The sequence below is a fragment of the Hemiscyllium ocellatum genome, chromosome 45, assembly GCF_020745735.1.
Source record: "Hemiscyllium ocellatum isolate sHemOce1 chromosome 45, sHemOce1.pat.X.cur, whole genome shotgun sequence".
Classification (NCBI taxonomy): Eukaryota; Metazoa; Chordata; class Chondrichthyes; order Orectolobiformes; family Hemiscylliidae; genus Hemiscyllium; species Hemiscyllium ocellatum.
In genome coordinates, this window is record NC_083445.1 from 16,702,399 (window position 1) to 16,723,279 (window position 20,881).

Genomic DNA, 20,881 nt, shown 5'->3' on the forward strand with positions numbered 1-20,881 from the left:
AAGGTAGGTACAGTCATACAGCAATTGGGATAAATTTGAAGATGTACTATAAGAGTGTTCTGTTTAACCCTCCAAATAAATGTATTTTACTTTCAGTTTGTTACTGACAAACTGCAGCTATGTAGAAACCGGTGTATCAATTTGACAATTGATCCCAATCTGAGATGTGTGACGTAAAGGAAACATTTATCTTGGATTCTGAGTGTTCCTCAAAAGAAAGAATTGCCGCTGAAGCCTTTTACCTTGCACTGATCAGAACAGAATTATGAGAATATAACATCTCAAAGGGAACAACAATTTATATCACATGAGAAAAGGATGCTAACTTATTGTCAAATGTTGGTTAGTAGAGTTGTTACCATGGAGACTAATCAAAACCCACTCATAAACTAATCAATATCCTCTTCTTAAGTTGAATAAATTGTTGTTCCCATTGAGATTTGAGACCTTTGCAATTCTATCCTGATCATTGCAAGACACAAGCTTCAACAATTCAATCTTCTATCAGCAATGCTCAAGTTCCATTCTTTCAAGTGACTATTAACCAGGTCCTTTTATTTTTAAAATTTATCTAGCGATAGCATCACTGACAAAGTTGGTATTTACTGGCCATTTGCAATTGACCATGAGAGAGAGAGTGACCCAGCAACCAAGATGGTATTTTATAAATATCAAAGTTGGAATGGTGAATAAAGGGAACATGGGTGAGATGGTTTTCCCATGCTGCTACCTTTTCTCTGTCTCAGTGCTAGGTCGTCAGATGCTGCAGTATATACAGGTGCACTTACCGATGTAGCTGACAATGGCACTTTCACAGATTCCGATTCAAATAAGCTCTTTCTGGTCTTGCAGATGCAGGTAATCCACTTGCTGTATTCAGCCCTTATCTTAAGAGGTTGAAGCAAAGGAATTTATTAAATTTTGCAGCTGATAAATTAAGATTCTGCACATAATCTTCTAATCTATTTTTTTTACAGAAAAGCATGATGCACAGTTTAGAATAATTGATTGGTTTCACAGTTTACATTCTTTGGTGGCCAATATTACTCCCAGTATTCACAGGTAAAACACAGAGCATAAACTAAAGTTCAGCTTACAGTACACCCAGCTCTACCTTAGAGAAAATCATTATGAATTAGTCTATTCTCCTATACCTGGGCCACAGATACTTTGTAGTTCAGTATCAAGATGGTTTGATTTGGAGCTGATGCAACCTCAGGTTTGTGGTGAAATCATACTCAGCCTATAATGCAGGCGTACATGAAGGAAAGGGAAAATGAGAATTCCTACTTATGCTCCAACCTCCGCATGACCCAAAGTAGATATTTTTGGCACAATAAAGTGAAATATAATGGCCAATTTTTACACAGGCACATCCCACAAATGGCACTGAGATCATGAACAAAAAATCTGTGATAGATGTAGACGAGGGATGCCTATTGGCAGGGATACCAGGAAACTTATGCTGTGGTTTGAAATAATGTTATTGCATCTTTTACTGAACAATAGGAGGACGCCATTCAGCCCATCAAGTCTGCTCCATCATTCAAATAGATCATGTACCTCAATTTCCCCATGTTTTATCCATATCTCTTGATGTCATTAGCATCTATGAGACTATTTCTGCCTTGAACATGCTCAAAGATTTACTGACAACATTTGTATGAAAGAGGAAACAGACCTTTCGTTTAATGCCTAAAACAAAAAGCAGCCACCTCTGCTGGTGCTACCCTCTGTCAGTACCATGCTGAAGTATTAGCCTGGACTATATGCCCAACATGCCTGCAATGGGATTCAAACCTAACCCCATCAGATGCACGGAGCCAGAACTGAGAGACCAGCATCCACGGGTAATTTACTTCCTTGGTTCCCAGCTTTCAGCATTTTGCTGAGGTTAAATGGGAACTATGTCTCCCAAAAACAGGGCAGTTGAGGTCAAAGGTCAATTGAAAATGTCAAGAATAAAATTGATTTTTTTTTGTTCTGCGAGAGGTCGTGAGGGTCAATGTGGGTAGATGAGCTAACTAAATGGTGGAACATTTCTGAAGACTGAATGTCTGATTCCAGTTTCTATGTTGTGACTTATTCCATTCCAATGCAACCCTCAAATACAATACCACATACCTTGGGATTTAACACACAAAGGATGATGAAGATGAAGGTGCCTTGAAAACTGTTGACAATTGTAAATAAATAGGCCATCACGATTGTTTCCTCCTGAAAATGAAACAAGCCGAGAATCCAAGTACAGCCCAGGATAAAAATCTGTCCAATGGCTTTAAATGTCAGCATCCTGCAATGAGGGGCAAACTATTAGACATGGGAGTGACAGAAACACTTATGAGCTCTATCAGACTCTGAGATGAACTATTAGTTTTTAAATATATCTAAACAATATACCTATCTTGCTCAGCAGCGCAACTGGGTAAAAGGTGGTAACGCACCCACCCATGCTCGCGGGCCACAGCCAAATGATGTAGGGGGAGATATGGAGGCTTGCTGTCAGCAAGGGAGGGAGTTTGAGACACATTTTCCCAATGCCAGGTCCTGCAATAAGACACTGTACACCTGTGAATGAAGCACTCAACGGGGTTTGCTTTTTGAGGTCCTATAAAGATGATTAACCCCAATCATTACTGGCTGAATACAGCCAGAACAGCTTTGTGTGCTCTTTTGATAATCATAATATGTTCTACTGTTCCTTTCTTTCATACTGCCCCAGTCCTTCATTCTATTTGAGCATTCATTAATTAACCTGGCACCACACAGACACCACTAACCCTCCTCCAGAAAGCCATTATTGATTGCAATGAAATCATAATTTCATATCTTCAGAACAAGGCACCTGCAAGGATGTGAGTGTACAATCTTTTTACTTGAGTTTAATATATGTGTCTCTAAACTTCAGTTCAGGTACTTAATTATTCTTTTGTGAGATGTGGACAATGCTAACTAGGCTAGCATTATCATCCCTTATTGCCCTTGAGAAAATACTGGTTAGTTGCTTTCTTGACCTGCTGTAGGCCATGCAGTGTAGATACAGTTACAGTGTTGTTAGGAAGGGGGTTCCAAGATTTTGACCCAGTGATATTGAAGGAATGGCGATATACTTGCAGGTCAGAATAGCGTGTGGCTTGGGGGCAAACTTGCAAAAGGTAGTATCCTTATGTAACTGCTACTCTATGGTAGAGATCATGGATTTGAAAGGTGCTATTGAAGGAATCTTCTGAAGTTGCTGCAGTGTATCTTGTAGACGGTATACACTGCTGCCACAGTATATTGATGATGGGAATGTATGTTGAAGATAGTGTATGTGGTGCCAAACAAGTGAGCTGCTTGGACCTCGATGGTGTCCAGCTTCTTGAGTATTTTCAGAACTACACCTATTCAGGCAAGTGGACAGTATTCCATCACACTACTGACTTGTGCCTTGTAGATGGTTTTGGGAGGCAGGGAAGGAACAGAATTCCCAGCCTGTAAACAATGGAATGAGGGAACTGGGTAACAGGAACTGCCCATCCAACTCCATATTGATGATCTCCCAGTCGCTTAGATCAGGACTACATCCAACCACCTTACTTCTACATCCCTTACATAAAGAAAAAATACTAATCTCATCGATGATAATTTTGTTGATCCTCATCATGACTCAGAAACGTTTTTGGGGGTGTGGAGAGAGTTTCAGATCTCCACTACTCTTTGTGTGAAGCAGTGCTGCCTGATACAGCCCTGAGGTGCCCAACTCTAATTTGAAGGTTATTCCCCCTTGTTCTGGACATCTTCCCTTGCAACCTCACCTGGTGTCCTTAATTTTTGAGACATTCACATCACGATTCGAAAGTTCTTCATTCAATATGCAGATAGTTATGGTGAACAGGAACGTATTCATCTGTTGGATAATTTGAGATGTTAGACTAGTTGATCCAGAATACAGTAACATAGTGTAGGCATCTCTGAGGAATCTGAACTGCAGTCTTCCATCTCACCTAACTTATTTGATGTTACTGAGCCAACTCTATTCTGTGCATGTTTATTTCTTACTTACTGGTTTTGAAAACTTGGAAGTTTGGCAAAACACTGTAGCAATGAGAAGGCACTATTTCAATAATCGACTCTGTTTCTGATAAGCCCACTAGTTCTTTCCGAGCAAAAATAATAAACTTGAATTATTCAAGAATTGGAGTATATTCGGGGCGGCACGATGGCACAGTGGTTAGCACTGCTGCCTCACAGCGCCAGAGACCTGGGTTCAATTCCTGCCTCAGGCGACTGACTGTGTGGAGTTTGCACGTTCTCCCCGTGTCTGCGTGGGTTTCCTCCGGGTGCTCCGGTTTCCTCCCACAGTCCAAAGATGTGCGGGTCAGGTGAATTGGCCATGCTAAATTGCCCGTTAGGTAGGGGGTAAATGTATGGGTGGGTTGCGCTTCGGCGGGTCGGTGTGGACTTGTTGGGCCGAAGGGCCTGTTTCCACACTGTAAGTAATCTAATCTAATTAAAAATGCCAGATAGATGCAGGTTTTTGTACTTGTTATTGAAGCAGATTTGAATTAAGAGCAGAATATAAATCCCGCCTCAAAATCAGCATTCATGATTCAAATTAAATGCAGTTTGGATATAATACAGTGGATTCCGTGGCAGCATCTAAATGAGGCAGAAACACAAAGTGCTTGAGTCCACCACTCAATCAAACCCACACTCTGGTCAGATTTGGAAAGCTTTGATTGGCACAGTTTTAATGACACCAAGTTGCACTGTCAGTACGTCTCTTCCTCAGTACTGCACGAGAGTGTAAACTTAGATTTTGCGTTCATGTCGAGAATTGAACTTACACCTTCAGACTTAAACACAAGACACCACACCTCTATAGATCAATTACAAAAAACAGCTGGAATGATAAGCTTGCATCAATAAGGCCAGAGTCTGAGATTTGTGAACTTCATTAGATTACTTACAGTATGGAAACAGGCCCTTTGGCTCAATAAGTCCACACTGACCCGCCGAAGCGTATACCACGCGGACCCATACTCTGGCATTTACCCCTTCACCTAACACTATGGGCAATTTTAGCATGGCCAATTCACCTAATGTGCACATTTTTGGATTGTGGGAGGAAACTGGAGCACCAGGAGGAAATCCACGCAGACACATGGAGAATGTACAAACTCCACACAGAGAGTCGCCTGAGGTGGGAATTAAACCCATATCTCTGGCGCTGTGAGGCAGCAGTGCTAACCACTGTGCCACCATGCCGCCCACAAAAGTGTAGAGTAAAGTGTCATCAGGTTTAGCGGTAAACAATGCCTTATACGCAGGATAGATTATATTAAAATAGAATTACCAAAATGATCAAATAGACTGGTCCCAAGAAGCTCCAGATAAACCCATTCTCCACCAATAACCAGCAGCTGGAAATCAGAAGGAAACATGCTGAGGTAAGTTGGTTTGAATTCAAAGATTGATACTCATTAAAGCTGTGAGGATGAGGTTTCCGGGCTGATGCATCATTGACCTCTTGGACTTATATTTTGATTCACCTCAGAACAGAATTCTAGGAATAATTCAGGAGACACAGCAGAGATTCATCCCGAGGAATAAGAAACATGGTAGATAGAGGATGAGGCAATCATGGCTGAGTAAGGAAGTCAGGGATAGTATGAAAGCAAAAGCAAAAGCATATGAAGTAACAAAGAACGGTGGGAACCCAGACGATTGGGAAACTTGCAAAGACCATAGACAGCAACAAAAAAAGAAATAAGGAAGGAAGAGATTAAATATGAGGATAAGTTAGCCAGTAATATAAAGGAAGACTGTAAGAGTTTCTTTAGACATATACAGGGCAAAAGAGAGTAGTGGGAATCAAGGAAATGACTGAGGAACTGAATAATTACTTTGTGTCATTCTTCACAGTGGAAGACACAAGTAATTTCCCAAAAATCCAAGAGAGTTAGGGGGCAGAGTCGAGTATGGTGGTCATCACCAAGGAGAAGGTCTAGAAAAACTGAATGGCCTGAAGGTGGATAAATCAGGTGCTCTACACCCAGAGCTCTAAGGGAAATAGATAAAGAGATAATGGAGGTGTTAGTGGTAATCTTTCAGGAATCACTCAAATCAGAGAAGGTCCGAGAGGACTGGAAAATTGCTAATGTGACACCCCTGTTTATAAAGCGAGTACGGCAAAAGACGGAAAATTATAGACCAATTAGCTTAACTGTGGTCATGGGTAAGTTCCTGGAATCCATTGTGAAGGATGAGATTTTTGAATATTTAGAACTGTATGGTAAGAAAGGGCAGAGTATGCGTGGTTTCATCAAGGGGAGGACATGCCTGTCAAATCAGCTAGAATTCTTTGAGGAAGTAACAAGCAGGTTAGACCAAGGAGAGACAATGCATGTTAACTACCTGGACAAGTGCTGCACAGGAGGCGACTAAGTAAGATAAGAGCCATGGAGCTAGAGGCAAGGGATTGGCATGGATTGAAGCGTGACTGTCTGGCAGAAAGCAGAGAGTGCGGATAAAAGAGTCCTTCTCAGGATGGCAGCCGGTGACAAGTGGTGTTCCGCAAGGCTCAGTGATGGAACCACAACTTTTCACTTTCTACATTAACAATCTAGAGGAAGGAACTGAGGGCATTCTGGCTAAGTTTGCAGTTTATACAAAGACAGACAGAGGGACAGGTAGCATTGAGGAGGCAGCGAGGCTGCAGGAGGATTTGGACAGGTTAGGAGAGTGGACAAAGAAGTGGTAGATGGAGTACAATGTGGGAAAGTGTGAGGTCATGCACTTTGGTGGGAAGAATAGAGACATGGACTATTTCGGAAGTCTGAAGTGCAAAGAGACTTGGGAGTTCTATCCCAGGATTCTCTCAAAATAACCTTGCAGGTTGAGTCAGTAGTTAGGAAGGCAAACTCTATGATGGTAGTTATTTTGAAAGGACTTGAATATAAAAGCAGGGATATAACTCTGAGGCTCTATAAGGTTCTGGTCATACCACATTCGGAGTATTATGTACAATTTTGGGCCCCATGTCTCAGGAAGAATGTATTGGCCCTGGAGCATGTTCAGAGGATGTTCATGACAATGGTCCCAGGATGAACAGCTTGACATATGAGGAATATTTGAGGACTCTGGATCTATACTCGATTGTGTTTAGAAGGATGAAGGGGGATCTAATTGAAAATTACACAGTACTGAATGACCTGGATAGACTGGATATTGGGAAGATGCTTCCATTGGTAGGAGAGACTAGGAACTGAGGACACAGCTTTAGATTAAAGGGAAGACCTTTTAGAACAGATATAAGGGGAAACTTCTTTAGCCAGAGAGTGGTGAATCTATGAAATTCACTGCCAGAGAAGGCTGTGGAGGCCAGGTCATTGAGCATATTTAAGATGGAGATGAATAGATTCTTGATTGTAAAGGGGATCAAGGGTTACAGGGAGAAAGCAGGAGAATGGGGTTGAGAAACTTATCAACCATGATTGAATGGAGGAGCAGACCCGATGGCTGAATGGCCTAATTTCAGTTCCTATGACTTATGATCCTACGTTGCCTGCTGAAAGGCAACTGGTCGAGTCCTCAATGATTGTCATGTAGACATGAGTTGAGATCACAACACAGCTGCCCCCTTCACCCTTTGGCGCAGTTAGGATCGCTCCTTCGGGAGACAGAAAGTACCACACTGGTGTGTAGCCTGTTAAAGCTGGGGTCGGTACATCTATCACTTTATCTGAGTGAGGCAGTCATGTACTGAGGTTATCTGTGTCACTGTTTGCAGGATCTTCTGGCAAAACAGTAACTGTGGAATCTAAAAATAATTGGCTAAATCATCACAGCAGGACAGAGGAGAAATCAGAAGCAGCTTACTTTCTGTGTGAACCGTATCCATTGGGGCAGGTGGCTGCAGAAATTGCCACGATCAGTGCAGGAGGCCCATACCCCAATGGGTAGATATACCTCCCAATGTTACTGGAATGGAATACCCTCATGTTCTTCAAGTTCCTGACCATGAGGTGAAGCTGCAATGTCTCCAAGCTCATCCAAGCAAATGCTGTAAGGAACAAATAATGCAGACATCCCGCTACGATACCACACAGCTTCTGGAAACAAAAGCCAATAGGTAAAACTTCAAAGCAGGAACACACAGAAGCTATTCAACCAAACAAACCTGCCATGCCAGTCAAATAGATTGACCGTGACTGTTGTATTTCAATGCCAACTACCTACCTTTGTCCCATATTCCTTGTTACCCACAGTAGAACTGTTGGCTTCAGACCTGAAAGTGCCACTTGTCCACCAACATCCACTTACATTTTAGGGAGAGAATTCCTGAATGCTCTGAGCATTCATGACATAAACTTCTTCCTGATTTTCCTTGTAAACATCCTGACTCTAATCTCATGATTCTGTCCCCTACTGGAGGACCATATCTACTTCATTGAATATTTAAACACCTCTTTCAGCAATCTTTCTGTGTTTTGATTAAAAGAAAAATGGTTGGAAATGCTTTTGAGGTGGCAAAACCCAGAAGGCTACAAGCCAAGAGCTGGAAGGTGGGATTACACTGGATTGTTCTCTTTCAGCCTGCATGGACATAGTGGCTGAATGGCTACCTGCAAGAAAATCCATGTATTTCTAAGCTTCCTCAAACATTGACCAGATCACTCCTGAGTCTAGAGTCAACAAGTATGGTGCTGGAAAAGCATCCGAGGAGCAAGAGAGTCGAGGTTTCAAGCATAAGCTCTTTATCAGGAATATCCTGCTCCTTGGATGCGGCCTGACCAGCTGTGCTTTACCAGCACCACACGTTTTGATTCTGATCTCCAGTATCAGTCTTTGATCACTCTCACACCTGAGTTTACTTTGCTCAAGGCAGTAATAGCCTTACCTATTCAGATCAATCCACCAACAAGAATCTATCTCTCCTTTGAATTAAGTGGCATCATCATCGCTTGATTCCTTAGTATCAGTAGTCAGGGGTTTACCAGAAACTGAACTGGACCTGCTATATAGTTACTGTGGCTGCAAGACCCGGCCAAAACTAAAGTATTCTGAGGTAAGCAGCTCACCTCCTGATTCCTCAAATTTTGTCCACTATCTACAAGGGATTGTAGACACTACTTGTGTCACTGACTCGAAATATTTACCACTATCTGTATAAACAATCTTACCCATCAAGTCTTCTTCAAAACTTTCTCCTCTCACCTTAAAAATATGCTCCCTAGATTTGAACTTCCTCACAGGGAGTTCAAAATAACCTTGCTATTCACCTTAGCTATGTCCCTCATGATTTTATAAAACTAGATAAGGTCACCCCTTAATTTCCTGCACTCCAGTGAAAGAAATATCAGCCTATCCAGCATAATTTAATAACAGTGCTGTTGGGAGTAGAGGCTTTCTGTTATAAAGATATGCTGGGATAGGCTGAGTTATAGTCCAACAGGTTTATGTGGAAGCACTAGCTTTTGGAGTGCTGTTCCTTCATCAGGTAGCTGTGAAGTAAATCTCTCATCTATTGGAATGACTATGTTGTTTTTAGTTCTTTCTTATGTAAATCCTAGAACATTTTTAAAGTTACATTTTCAAGTGAACTTTGATAATAGGTGCCCTGTCAGCCCAAATAATGCATTGAAGGTGTGAGGTGCCCTGTGTGAGGCTGTCTATGTCCCAATATTCAGACGGATTCTAATCTAAAAAAGTGATTCAAATAATCTTACATGGATTCATGCTGTTTTTCAGCAAAATAAATTATAATTCTGCAAGTACAAATTCATCCCACAAACTTATATGTGTGTAGTCCATGTGGGTGTGTGTGTGCGAGGGAGCTATGAGTGCCTGTGAGACAATGTATGTGTGTGAGTGCAAAGGGTTACAAGATTGTGAGAGGATGTGTGTGTGTGTGTGTGTGTGTTTGTGTGTGTGTGTGTTTAGGAATGTCTGTGTGTGTCTCTGTCTGTGTCTGCATGCGTGTGTGTGTGTGTAGTGCAGTGGGGTCACCTGTAGTGTGACCTGAACCCAAGGTCCCCATTAAGGCCATCCCCATGGATACCAAACTTGGCTATCAGCCTCTGCTGCCTGTCCTGAAGTCCACCTTGGAGGATGGTCACCTGAAGGTTCGAGGTCGAATTTTTTTTTTTAGATTAGATTAGACTTACAGTGTGGAAACAGGCCCTTCGGCCCAACAAGTCCACACCGACCCGCCGAAGCGCAACCCACCCATACCCCTACATTTACCCCTTACCTAACACTACGGACAATTTAGCATGGCCAATTCACCTGACCCGCACATCTTTGGACTGTGGGAGGAAACCGGAGCACCCGGAGGAAACCCACGCAGACACGGGGAGAACGTGCAAACTCCACACAGTCAGTCGCCTGAGTCGGGAATTGAACCCAGGTCTACAGGCGCTGTGAGGCAGCAGTGCTAACCACTGTGCCACCGTGCCGCCCATGTTCCGGACTGCTGAAGCGTTCTCTGATTGGGAAGAAGTTCCTACAGATACACACACACTCCTACAAACCCATACACTCACACAGACTCTCATACACAAGCTCTCTTTCACACACTCACATATACACTTCCACCCTCACACACACACATGCACCCTCTTACAATCTTATACCCCTTTATGCTCACACTCACACATGTACACACACTCTCTCACAGACACTCATACCCTCTCTGCGCACACATACACACAGACACACACACACACGCACAGATACATACACACACACAAATTTGTGGAGTGAATTTTTATTTGCAGAATTACATTTGATTTTGCTCAAAAGCTGTATGAATCCACGTAAGATTCTGTAAATCCCTTTTTTAGATTAGAATCAGTCTGAGTGTTGAGGCACAGACAGCCTCACACAGGGCACCTCACTCTTTCAACGCATTAATGGGGCCGGCACGGCACCTAATGTTAAAGTTCACTTAGGAATGGAACTTAAAAAAAAATTCTTGCATTTACATATGAAAGAACTGAAACCAAAATGGTCATTCTAAAAGATGAGAGACTTTAACAAACAGTTCAGGTCTTTTTCAATATATAATTTCAGTTACATCACACTGTAAGCTTTTGCTATAAATTCTGTGTCTTACGATCTTATACTCCACAACCACCTGATGAAGGAGCAGTACTCTGAAAGCTAGTGCTTCCACATAAACCTGTTGGATTATAACCTGGTGTTTGTAATCTTCCAGTGAAACAGTGTTTACTCATACTTCTTTAAATGTATTTTTACAAATGCACATTACATTGTTTCCTGTATATCTTGGAGAGTCAAATATACAGTCAGTAACTGCTTTTGTGGAACACCCTCCATTCAGACCAGAAATATGAATCATATCTGCTGTTTTCCTATCAGTTTAATTCTCTGTTTCATTTCCACTCTGGCATTTGTATCCTTGACCTCTGATACATTTTCAATAAATCTCAACCTAAGCCCAACAAGCAGCAGCTTTTGCTAGACAAGAAGTTGATTCCAAAGACTTATGAGCATCACAGGAAATCTTTTGCTCTATCTCAGTCTTAAAAGGGCAACACTTTATTTTTAAATACTTAGTTTTTAAATAGTTCTAGGTTCTTCTATCAGAGGAAATATCTTCTCCATGTCCACCATGTTAAGTCACCTCAGGATCTTACATTGTACAATCCAGTCATCTTTTTGTTTTCCAGACCCCAGTAAATAAAAGCCTGACGGGTCCAACCTTGCTTCATAGGACAACCCGTCCACCTGAGGTATTAGTCTAATAAACTTCCCCCAAACTGTTTTCAATGAAATTATAGCCTTCCTTACATTATAAGACCGTTTTGTGTACAAACCTCCAAATTTGCTGTCACCAGTGGTCAGCGTAACTGAACCATAACTTCCCTACCTCCATAATCAATTCCTGTCATAATAACAAACCATTAACATTCCCAATTACTTCCTGTCCCTGCATATTAAACTTTGTGATTAAATTATTAGACACAATGATCTTTCCGCATTTGAAAGATCTAAAATCTTGCTCCATTTAATCCTACTGCCAGAATGGACTATTTCACATTTTCCTACATTACACATCCATGCTCTTCATAACTTACTTTGCTGTCTATCTTAATGTCACCAGCAAATTTAGCAATTGTACCTTCATCCAAATCCCCTGTAGTTGCCTGCTAATTGTCTTCATCCCTTTTTGAACAAAGGAGTTACATTTGCTATTTTCAAATCTAATGTAATGTTCTAATCTAGGGAAATTTGGAAAATTATAACCATGCATCAAAATCTCACAAAGCGCTTTGTTTAAGACTGAGCAAGAAGCCCATCAGGAACTGTGAACTTGTCAGCCCAAGTTTCAACAATCTCTTCAGTTCTGTTTCTGTGGTGATTCTATTTTTCCTGAGTCCCTCCTTCTCTTCTTTTCCCTGATCTACATCTGTTTCTGGGATGATACTTGTATCTTCTATAGTGAATACAAACCAATTCATCTGCTGACTCCTTAATCTCTGTTACCATTCCAGACTCATCTTCCAAAGGACCGACACTTTCTGAGTTATCTCATATTTCCATATGTTTTTCTCTAGTACTGTCATTTTTCCTGTTTATCAATATTTTAGTGATTCTTTGTTGTTCTTATATTGACTGAACTGTTGCCCAGCTCTGCACAACTATATACATTTGCTTTAAGTTTTAGAGTATTATTGATGCTTTTAAGTACCCATGTCAGATTAGGCAGCATCCAAGGAGCAGGAGAATCGACGTTTCGGGCATGAGCCCTTCTTCAGGAATAAGCCATTCCTGAAGAAGGGCTCATGCCCGAAACGTCGATTCTCCTGCTCCTTGGATGCTGCCTGACCTGCTGCGCCTTTCCAGCAACACATTTTCAGCTCTGATCTCCAGCATCTGCAGTCCTCACTTTCTCCATGTCAGGTTAGTCCTTTTCTTGGAATTTTCCTTCACATTGGAATATATCCATGCTGTTTACTCTGAAGTGTTCCCTTACATGTCTGACTCTGCCACTGCATTTGTAGTGACCATTCCAATTCGCCTGTTCATGCTTTGATGCCCTTCCTTAAGTTTCCTGTTCCCAAACTTCTATTCCTAAAATAGTAAAATTCTATCATAATATGATTGCTGCTACCTGGGACTGCCTTCACTGAGATTATTCATTAATCCCATTTCATTATATGATATCAGCCTGCTGTTCGTTTGTATCCACTGTCGTTCTCAGAAATTATCCTAAAATCATTTGATGAGCACCTCATCTATGTTATCGTTGTCCAGCAGACATTTCCAGTCCATAATTGTTGCCTTGTAGTTCTGTCAAGCTCCCAGTGTTTATTTCAAAATGGTTCGCTCTCCTGTGTGGTTCAAATTAAGGGGTCTGGACATCACTTCCACAAGTAACTTCTTACCTTTAATGTATTTCAACTTAACTCATCTCAAAACCACTTCTGGAGTCCAGTTTTCTTAGGTTGTTCCTCTCTTGTGTCAACGTAATCATTAATTAAGAGCCAGCTTTTCAATTTTTCTGAGTTTCCTGTCTATAAGACCATAAGATGTAGCAGTGGAATTCCACCATTCAATCATGGCATATGTGTTTTTCAACCTCATTCTCCTGTATTCTCCCCATTATCCCTGATCCCTTACTAATCAAAATCTTATCAATCTCTCTCTTAAATACACTCAATGACTTGGCATCCACAGCCTTCTATGACAACGAGTTCCTCTGGCTGGAGAGATTCAAAGAACAAAGAACAAAGAAAGTTACAGCACAGGCCCAGGCCCTTTGGCCTTCCAGATCCTGTATCTAAACCTGTTATCGTCTATTTTCTACTCTACTATCCCTCTACTCCCTGCCCATTCATGTATCTGTCTAGATACATCTTAAATGATGTTATCGTGCCCGCCTCTACTACCCCTGCTGGCAATGCATTCCAGGCACCCACCACCCTCTACGTAAAGAATGTCCCACGCATATCTCCCTGAAGCTTTTCCCTCTCACCTTATACTCTTGACAAGATTAGAGTGGTACTGGAAAAGCATAGCAGGTCAGGCAGCATCCGAGGAGCAGGAAAATCGACGTTTTGACCCCTTGACCCTAGTAAGTGAGCTCCGCACTCTGGGAAAAAGCTTCTTGCTACCCACCCTGTCTATACGTCTCATGATTTTGTAGACCTCAGAAAGGTCCCCCCATAACCTCTGTTTTTCTAATGAAAATAATCCTAACCTCCTCAACCTCTCTTCATAGCTAGTGCCCTCCATGCCAGGCAACATCCTGGTGAACCTCCTCTGCACCCTTGCCAAAGCACTCACATTCTTTTGGTAATGTGGCAACCAGAACTGTACCCAATATTCCAAATATGGCCAAACTAAAGTCCTATACAACTGTAACATGGCCTGCCAACTCTTGTATTCAATACCCCATCTGATGAAGGAAACCATGCGTATGCCTTCTTGATCATTTTGTTGATCTGCCAGCTTCCAGCTACAATGGACTTGAACACCCAGATCTCTCTGTACGTCAACTTTCCCCAGGGCTTTTCATTTACTGTATACAGTAGTTCCCCCTTATCTCAGTTCTGAAGACCTTCACCCTCAGACTGTGCCTCAGGTCTTAGTCTCTCCTAGTAGTGGAATCATCTTCTCCAATCCACTCCATTAAAGCCTCTCAATATTTTATAAGTTTCAGAGATTCCCCTCATCCCTCTAAACTCTGTCAAGTACAGATCCAGAGTCCTGAACCACTTCTCATGTGACAACCCCTTTATCCCCAGGATCATTCTTGAAAACCTCCTTTGGATGTCTACAATGCCAGCCCATTCTTCCTTAGGTAGAGGGCCCAAACTTGCTCACAGTGTTCCAAATGCAGTTTGACCAGAGTCTTATACAGCCTCAGCAGTAAATCTCTGCTCTATAGTTCTAGCCCTCTGAATGCTAATTTGCATTTGGCTTTCTAGTTGCCATTTGAACCTTCATGCTGACCTGAAGAAAATCCTGAACTAGGATTCCCATGTCCCTTTATACTTTAGATTTCTGAAGCCTTTCCCCGTTTAGTAAAAATTCTGTGCCTCTCTTCTGCCTACGAAATGTGTATCTTACACTTTCCCACATTGTATTCCAATTGCCACTTATTTGCCCACTCTCCAGTTTGTCCAAGTCCTTTTGCCGCCTACCTCCTTTTTCAACACTACCTGGCTCTCCATCCATCTTTGTGTCATTTGCAAACTTAGCAATACTGCCCTCACTTCCTTTGACTAGCCTATTAATATATAATATTGTCGTGCCAACACTATCCCCTGCAGAACTCTATTAGTCAATGTCTGCCATTTATCCCCACTCTCTACCATTTGCCAGTTAGCTAGTCCTCTATCCATGCCAAGACCTTGCCCAAATACCACGGGCTCCTATCTTATTTAGCAGCCTCCTGTGCAGCACCTTGTCAAAGGCCTTTGGAAATCCAAATAGATCACGTCCTCTGTCCTCCCTAAGAGTAAGGTGCACTTCAATATTCAGATCCCAAACTATGTCTTTATGCAGTCACATCACTGTAAAGGTTGTCAGATCCATCATATTTCTTTTCTGTTCTTTTCTTGATCCAATCCTTCATGACTTGGCGATGTGTTTGAATAACTGTACTCTGGTGAATCATACATTCATAGAGGAATACAGAATAGATAAAAAGATCCTTCAGCACATCAAGTATGCACCAGTCAAAAAACAAGCAATTCCACTCCTGCTTTCCAGCATTTTGACCATAACCTGGTATGCCTTGGCACTACAAGTGCATAGCTAAATACTTCTTAAATGTTCTGAAGGTTTCTACCTCTAACACCCTTATGAGCAGTACAAAGTTTAAAAAAAATCACACAACACCAGATTATAGTCCAACAGGTTTATTTGGAAGCACTAGCTTTTGGAGTGCTGCTCCTTCATCAAGTGGTTGGAGCAGCGCTCCGAAAGCTAATGTTTCCAAATAAACCTATTGGACTATAACCTGGTGTTGTGTGATTTTTAACATTGTACACCCCTGTCCAACTCCGGCATCTCCACATCATGACTTATTATGGGCAGTGAGTTCCAGATTGCTACCAACCTCTGGGTGATAATAGTTCCTCACATCTCCTCTAAACTTTCTGCCCCTTACCTTAATCTGTGTCCCCTGGTCATTGATGCCTCCACCACAGGGAAAAGATCCTTCTTTCTAGCCTGTCTATGCCCCTCATAATTTTTTATATCTCACTTTAGTTAGTCTCACCCCCCCAGTCTCTCTGCCTAAAGGAAAACAACTCCACTCTGTCTGCACAATCAGAGCAATCACATTGAAGTGTTTACTCATTAGACACACAAATCTAAAAGGTAAAGGTGAGGACTGCAGGTGCTGTAAGTCAGAGTCGTGATTAGAGTGGTGCTGGAAAAGCACAGCAGGTCAGGCAGCATCCGAGGAGCAGAAAAATCGACATTTCGGGCAAAAGCACTTCATCAATTTTCCTGCTCCTTCGATGCTGCCTGACCTGCTGTGCTTTTCCAGCACCACTCTAATCTAGACACAACTCTATAAGGCCAGCTACTGCTGGAGAGTTTCCAAATTAATCGACCCGCATCTCGCCCGGTGGCTGGGTCTCTTACCTGGTTTCCGGTTTTGTCAATGCCCATTATGAAGAGCAGCTCTGCCAGGAAGAGACTTATGCAGAGTTGTGTGTGAGTGGCCGTTACAGCATTCTGAGCCTGCGAGCAGAAGACAAAGGTGCCAATAGCCAGTGCAAGGCACGCCAGAGATATCAGGATTCCAATGAACGTGATTACAGTCAGTGGCTTAATAGAGTATTCCTGTAACTGAATGGATAAGAAGCATTCAGTGCCAGAACGGCTCAATGGGGAGATGTCATACAGTCATACAACAGTGAAACAGACCCTTTGGTCCAAGCCATCCATGCTGATCCAGTTTCCCCAAACAAACCATGGCACATGGAAGGTAGTACAATGAAGGGTATGTAGGTTAGCCTGCTCTTAGAGTAGAATAAAAGGCCAGCACAACATCACAAGCCAAATGGCCTGTACTGTTCTATGTTCTGTGTTCTAAACTGGCACCATTTGCCTGGGTTTAGCCAATATCCCTCAATGTTCCTGTCCAAATGTCTTTTAAATGTTGTAAAGGTACCTGCATCTACAACTTCTTCTGACAGCTCATTCCACCATGAACCACTCTCTGTGAGAAAAAGTTGCCCCTCAGAACTCTTCTAAATCTTTCACCTCCCACTCTAAAATTATGTCCTTTAGTCTTGAACTCCCCTATCCTGGGGAAAAGACCTTTGCCCTTCACCGTATCTACATCCCAATGATTTTATAAATCTCTATAATGTCACCTTTCAACTTTCTATGCTTCATGGAAAAAAGTCCCAGCATATCCACCCTCTCTTCATAACTCAAACCCTCTGGCCTTGGTAACACCTTTGCAAATCTCTTCTGCTCCTTCTCTCATTTAATAACATCTATAGCAGGGGGCCCAGAACTGCACACAGCATTCTAAAAGTGGCCTCACCAACATTCTGTACAACCTCAACATAACATCCCAACTCCTTCACTCAGTGGTCTAAACAATAAAGGCAAGCATGCCAAACACCTTCTTCACCATCCTGTCTACCAATGATTCAACTTCCTAGGAACTTTGGACCTGAACCACCATGCCTCTCTGTTCATCAACATTCCCCAGGGCACTATCATTAACTGTAGTGGTTCTGTTCGCCGAGCTGGAAGTTTTTGTTGCAAACGTTTCGTCCCCTGGCTAGGAGACATCATCAGTGCTCTGGAGCCTACTGCGAAGCGCTTCTTTGATGTTTCTTCCGGCATTTATAGTGGTCTGTCCTTGCCACTTCCGGGTGTCAGTTTCAGCTGTCCGCTGTAGTGATTGGTATATTGGGTCCAGGTCGATGTGTCTGTTGATGGAGTTTGTGGATGAATGCCATGCCTCTAGGAATTCCCTGGCTGTTCTCTGTCTGGCTTGCCCTATGATAGTAGTGTTTTCCCAGTTGAATTCATGTTGCTTGTTGTCTGAGTGTGTGGCTACTAGGGATAGCTGGTCGTGTCGTTTCGTGGCTAGTTGGTGTTCATGTATGCGGATTGTTAGCTGTCTTCCTGTTTGTCCTACATAGTGTTTTGTGCAGTCCTTGCATGGTATTTTATAAACTACATTAGTTTTGCTCATGTTGGGTATTGGCTCCTTTGTTCTAGTATGTTGTTGTCTGAGCGTGGCTGTTGGTTTGTGTGCCGTTATGAGTCCTAGGGGTCGCACGGAACGAGGATATGCCACAACCAAAAGGACTAGCCACACTACCATACATCAGGAGCGTTTCAGAACTGACAGCCAGACTACTGCGACCCCTAGGACTCATAACGGCACACAAACCAACAGCCATGCTCAGACAACTAGAACAAAGGAGCCAATACCCAACATGAGCAAAACTAATGTAGTTTATAAAATACCATGCAAGGACTGCACAAAACACTATATAGGACAAACAGGAAGACAGCTAACAATCCGCATACATGAACACCAACTAGCCACGAAACGACACGACCAGCTATCCCTAGTAGCCACACACTCAGACAACAAGCAACATGAATTCAACTGGGAAAACACTACTATCATAGGGCAAGCCAGACAGAGAACAGCCAGGGAATTCCTAGAGGCATGGCATTCATCCACAAACTCCATCAACAGACACATTGACCTGGACCCAATATACCAATCACTACAGCGGACAGCTGAAACTGACACCCGGAAGAGGCAAGGACAGACCACTATAAATGCCGGAAGAAACATCAAAGAAGCGCTTCGCAGGAGGCTCCAGAGCACTGATGATGTCTCCTAGCCAGGGGACGAAACGTTTGCAACAAAAACTTCCAGCTCGGCGAACAGAACCACTACAACAAGCACCCGAGCTACAAATCTTTGCACAAACTTTGAACTATCATTAACTGTCCTGCCCTTGTTCATCTTACCAAAATGCAACTAAGCATTTATCTCAATTAAATTCCATCTGCCACATTTCAGTCCATTAGCCTAATTGATCAAGATCCCATTATAATCTTAGATGACCTCTTTCACTGTCTCCTAAACAGAGTGAAAATCTACAGGCCCACCAACATCCTTGCTGTGCATCTTCCCTGCTCAAACGCCATCAACACCATTGGTCAATAGGCCTGCTTTATGTTGGTACTGCTGAGGACTGAGCTACTTCCATGGATCCAAGAAGTTTCTGCTTGTCTCATTTAATGACTTATGAAGACAGACTAGATTGGACAGGACTATATTCTCATGAGATTCGAAGAATGAAAGGAGATCTCACAGAAACCTGTAAATTTCCAGCAGGACTAGACATGGTAAATGCAGGAAGGATGTTCCCAATGAGCTGGGAGTCTAGAACCAGGGGAGTCTAAGGATACGGGTGCATCATTGAGGACTGAGATGAAGAGAAATTTCTTCACTGAGGGAGTGGCAAGCCTATGGACTTCTTTGTCTCATAAAGTGGTTGAGGCCAAAACTCTGAATGCTTTCAAGAAGGAGTTAGATATAGTTCTTAGCGCTAAAGGGATCAAAGGGAATGGAGAGAAAGCAGGAACAGGTACTGAGTTGATGAATAACCATGATCATGTAGAATAATGGGATAGGATCAAATAGTTGAATGGTCTCCTTGTACTCCTATTTTCTATGGTTCTATGTTTCCTCAACAATGCTGACATCAATGATTGAGACCACATAGGCTCAGTGTATGCAGTCAACCCAGAGGATAAGGAGGCAATGACCTGTATTCTGGATTAGTGGTGCTGGAAGAGCACAGCAGTTCAGGTAGCATCCAAAGTGCAGCGAAATGACCTGTATTGTCATGTTTCAGCCCCTCTTGCTCTCCCTGTGGTTTTCCTTACATCAGAAATCAAACATTTACTCCTGAAAGGGGCAGAGACATTCCAGCAGCTAAATTAGTCACATATGGCCTACCTTTTGCAAATTTCTGTTGACATTCTTTGATCACTTGTCCAAGGGTCTAAGCAACTCTATTCCAGCTGTGGCTCCTGGACTCTGTCAATGTGTTTGTCCACTGGGAGCTCCTGCGTGTTCTGTCTCTGCTCTAGTTGTGCCACCACCATTGATAGGTGGTGTCATTTTTATGGACTGCACTAGTGAAATGAGGCATGACTCCCTGACTGGCCAATCTGATAATGAAAGTCCTTAAATGGAAAGAATCCAAAAATGGGTCATGAAGATTTTGAGGGATGGGGCTATGTTCATTTCCTTTGACAACTTGTTCAACTGAGGGGCCTTCGTTGGGAAGGAAAGTTGTTGATAATACTGTCTAGGAAACAAATAGTGTTTGAATATTGTTGAAAAAAGATACACTTTATTTAAGGTTTTCATCTTGTACTCATCAGGACCATTCACAAGAATACCAGTTCAAGGGGAAAAATCAACGTATATACTACAAAAGTACTGATTGGTTGGCATACAATTCAGATTAGTAGAGGCATTGCCAAGGATAAACCAACAACTAATGATGATTCGCAGTTAACAGCCAGTTTGTTTAAATTCTACAAAGGCAGGTTGACTTTGATTGGTGGGAAATGCCTTGGATGAATGAATCATCAAATGCTTGTCACCTATTTTGTTGAGTTGAAACATTTTCTTCATATATTGGTATTTGTGGTCTGTGTGGATAGTTGAGTTGTGTTTTGTAATTAGAGGAGGGCACCAGGGACTTGTTTCCGTCTATTCCAATTTGGATAGAACCCTGTCAGGGCATTTCTTTCTCCCTTCTTTGCTGTACTGATTCCCATTCCAAACCTTGGAACAAAGATGTGCACACTGGCGTATCGCTCGGATTCGTTTGTGAACAGTCATTCA

The 20,881-nt window shown here is 42.3% G+C and overlaps 1 protein-coding gene across 1 annotated transcript in view; it reads right to left on the reverse strand.

The window, feature by feature from the left end:
• Positions 1–20,881, reverse strand: part of LOC132835830 (adhesion G protein-coupled receptor E3-like) — a 76,616-nt gene that overhangs the window by 13,219 nt on the left and 42,516 nt on the right. The window contains exons 12-17 of the mRNA XM_060854924.1: positions 16,612–16,818; positions 7,864–8,096; positions 5,339–5,405; positions 3,798–3,889; positions 2,125–2,293; positions 789–887 (exon numbers count right to left, since the gene is read on the reverse strand). Coding sequence (XP_060710907.1) covers positions 789–887; positions 2,125–2,293; positions 3,798–3,889; positions 5,339–5,405; positions 7,864–8,096; positions 16,612–16,818 — 867 coding nt within the window. The remainder of the gene's footprint in view (positions 1–788; positions 888–2,124; positions 2,294–3,797; positions 3,890–5,338; positions 5,406–7,863; positions 8,097–16,611; positions 16,819–20,881) is intronic.